The sequence below is a fragment of the Helianthus annuus genome, chromosome 14 (genome assembly GCF_002127325.2).
Source record: "Helianthus annuus cultivar XRQ/B chromosome 14, HanXRQr2.0-SUNRISE, whole genome shotgun sequence".
Classification (NCBI taxonomy): domain Eukaryota; kingdom Viridiplantae; phylum Streptophyta; class Magnoliopsida; order Asterales; family Asteraceae; genus Helianthus; species Helianthus annuus.
Window position 1 is genome coordinate 166,186,884 of NC_035446.2, and position 3,512 is coordinate 166,190,395.

General features: G+C 35.0%; 1 protein-coding gene across 1 annotated transcript; it reads left to right on the forward strand.

Moving 5' to 3' along the window:
* Window positions 1–993: 993 nt before the first annotated feature.
* Window positions 994–1,929, forward strand: LOC110904816 (wound-induced protein 1). The gene has a single exon (XM_022150675.2). It carries the CDS (start codon window positions 1,239–1,241, stop codon window positions 1,569–1,571), a length of 333 nt encoding a protein of 110 aa, XP_022006367.1. The 5' UTR covers window positions 994–1,238; the 3' UTR covers window positions 1,572–1,929.
* The last annotated feature ends 1,583 nt before the right edge of the window (window positions 1,930–3,512 follow it).

The following is a 3,512-nucleotide window of genomic DNA, read 5'->3' on the forward strand; positions in this document are numbered from 1 at the left end:
TCAGTTTGTTCATTCCAGAGGTGGTGTGGTGTAGCCAGCGTTAAACCCAACCCGCCGCCCCAACCCACGCCCCACCCCATAGTTTAATCGATAAAAACAAGAGTTAAATGTCATTTTAGTCTTTATGATTTGGGCAATTTTGTAAGTTTAGTCCAAATGATTGAAATGTTGCCATTTTAGTCTAAATAATTTTAAACGTTGCCATTTTAGTCCACTGGATTAACTTTATCTATTTTTTCTATTAGCTAGCAGGGCAATTCAGTCATTTTATATGGCCGAAATGTCCTTCTAGTTAAAAAAAATGACATATATGATGTCCGAAATGCCCTTTTAGTTAACAGAAAAAATAAATGAAATTAACCTAATGGACTAAAATAGCAACGTTTACAACTATTTGAATTAAAATGACAATGTTTCAAATCTTTTAAATTAAAGTAACAAAATCACTTAAAATAACATTTTAACTCTAAAGGTAGAGGATCCTGTAAAAAGTGCTTAAAGTGTGAGAAGTGTAAGAAGTGTATTATAACACTATATATAATACTATATAACACCATATAAACACCGTATAACAATATGTAACAACATATAATACTATATAACACTATGTAACCCTATATATCATTATATAACAAATATAACACTATACATCTATCATAGACATGTTATCAGACAACCTATAGTGTTATATTTGTTATATAATGATATATAGTGTTACATAGTGTTATATGGTATTATATGGTGTTACATATTGTTATACGGTGTTTATATGGTGTTATATAGTATTATATATAGTGTTATAATACACTTCTTACACTTCTCACACTTTAGACCCTTTTTACACTATCCTTACCCTAACTCTAAAAACATTAAAAAGCCCTTCTTTTTGCAAACTCCTACGTGTAAACTGGGAGATGCACACATTAAACAACGCTGGAAACTAACAAAATACCAAAACTACCCCCACCATCCTCTTATAAAACCCCACACACACCTTCAATTTCCAACATCCCAAACTCCCCGGGTTTTGTTTTCAACCAATTATCCCAAAACTCTCTCTCCTAAACCCCCCACCCTAACCACTGGCTAACCCTCAAGAAGCTCTGGAGGATTCCAGCAACAAGAGCGTGGTGCTCCAGCTCTACCATGCCCTAAGCTCCCGTGACGTCGACACCGTCCACAAGCTCCTAGCCCCTGACCTCGAGTGGTGGTTCCATGGCCCTCCCTCTCACCAATATATGATGCGATTGCTCACTGGAACCGACAACAACGAAGACACCAACTATTTCAACTTTGTTCCTCATTCCGTTGACGCCTTTGGATCCACAGTCATCGCTGAAGGCTGCGATCAGGACCGTCAGATTTTCTGGATCCACGCCTGGACTGTTAACTCATCTGGTATAATTACACAGGTAAGAGAGTATTTCAACACGTCACTTACTGTCACCCGTTTTGCTAGTAACGGGTCGAAACCCGTGTCCATTACCTCGCTCCATTGCCCCTCTGTTTGGGAGAGTAGTCTCTCGGGTCGGGGCGGGAAGTCGGTTCCGGGTTTGGTGCTTGCTATATAGTACCGGGTCGGATATTCGGATCCCCTTTGGCTGCTACTTGATATTGTTGTTTGTTTGTTATCGTGTGGCTTAAATTAATAAAGAATAAGTCAAAGTTGGACCAGCGGATATCCTAATGGGTTGAAGTAACTACCGTGGTAACCTGCGTCGGCGAGGATGTAGAGATCAACGGCTGAGATTTGTGGGGACTGTTTGGTTACAGCTTTTCATTTGGGTTTGTTTGGTTGTTTGTTTTCTGTTTGGTTTTTTGTTTGTTTGTGTGGTTTGTGGTTTGTAATTCTGATCAAGGATATGGGGGTACTCTCCGTTTCTTGGTTGTTTTCAGTTGTTTTAATGAAAATGCTTTATATTGATATTATAATGCTTTCTAAATTAGTTAAAAATTCTAAGATCATATGTCAAATATACTTTTCTTAGACCATATGTAACAGGGTTTTATAAGGGCATGAAAGATTTTGATATGCCCTTACACCATTACTCATGAGTATTATAGGGCATGAAGAGTGAGGGGCATTTCTATAATAATGCCCAAAGAGAAGAAAAATAATGGAAAGTAATAAATGAAATGGGCATTAACTATTACACCTTTTTTAAAAGGGCATTATGATGATGATGTGGTGAAAAATGCCCCTTAGTGGGCATTAACCATTACCTATGGTCTTATTAAACACGTCGTTTGATAAGGATATTCGTGTTAAATTGATTAAACTATCTCGTATTAGTTTAAATAAAATTAATGTGTATACACGAAGTGACCTTTAAGAGCATACGTAGTGGGGCGGTATAACCCCCCATAGCGCCGGAACACCGAAACGAGGGGCGTTATGGCCAAAAAATTTTGAGGTGGCGCGATGATAATAACGGCGTTGTGGAGATTCCTTTCAAAGCTTTGGCCAATCACAAACATGTAAGCTTTTTTATAATTAATTAATAATATTGAAAATTATTAAATAGGTAATGATGGGTAGGGGCTTTATGACTACGGGCTCTAGTGATATAACGCCCCATAAAGCCCTCGTGTGACGTGGCACGACACGTGTCGCATAACGCCCCACAAGAGGCTTTATGACTACACATGACCTAATATAGGGAAAAATGTATAGAAAGAATAAAATATTTGACAATTTGTGACCTCTCATAGTTCCCTTTTTCATCAAAAAGATTTAAAAATCCCAATTATAACCTTATAAAGAAGCAACAAACTTATGCATATCAAGGTTGTACAATTGGCTTTGGGAGATTTTCAAAAAAAAATTGGAATTTTCCTTTTTAACCCTAAGGTTTTAATCTTTCACAATTTAAGTTTAAAGTTTTAATCTTTGTTTCATTTTTAACCTTAAAGTTTTAATCTTTGACGATTTAAGTTTATAGTTTTAATCTTTGTTAATTTAACCCCTTTGATTAATTTTATTTTTCACTTCTAATTCAAAAGTTTTCATCTTATACAATTTAACCCCTTTGATTAATTTGATTTTTCACTTCTAATTCAAAAGTTTCCATCTTTTGCAATTTAACCACTTTGATTTTTTTTACTTATTTGTTGTAATCTTGCCTTTGAGAGTTTTCCAAAGAAAAAATGATTATGCATATGGTTGTTGTAACCTTGGCTTTGAGGGTTTTTAAAAAAAATGATTTTTTAACTTTTCACTCAAATGTATTTCATATGGTTATTCATATGATTGTCGTAACCTTGGCTTTGAGGGTTTTTTTAACAAAAGGTTTTTTAACTTTTCACTCAAATGTATTTCATAAATTACCTTTAACACAAAACTATTTGTTTTTTACTTTTAACATAAAACTTTTTATCTTTTGCAATCTATCCTCACAACTTTTTTTACTTTCAACTTTGGTCCTTTATAATTTTTATTTTCCGCAAATTTTTTCGCTTTATGCTTCGTTCAAAAATTTTGTGACTAAACACATTGAAACGTGCGTCTTTGG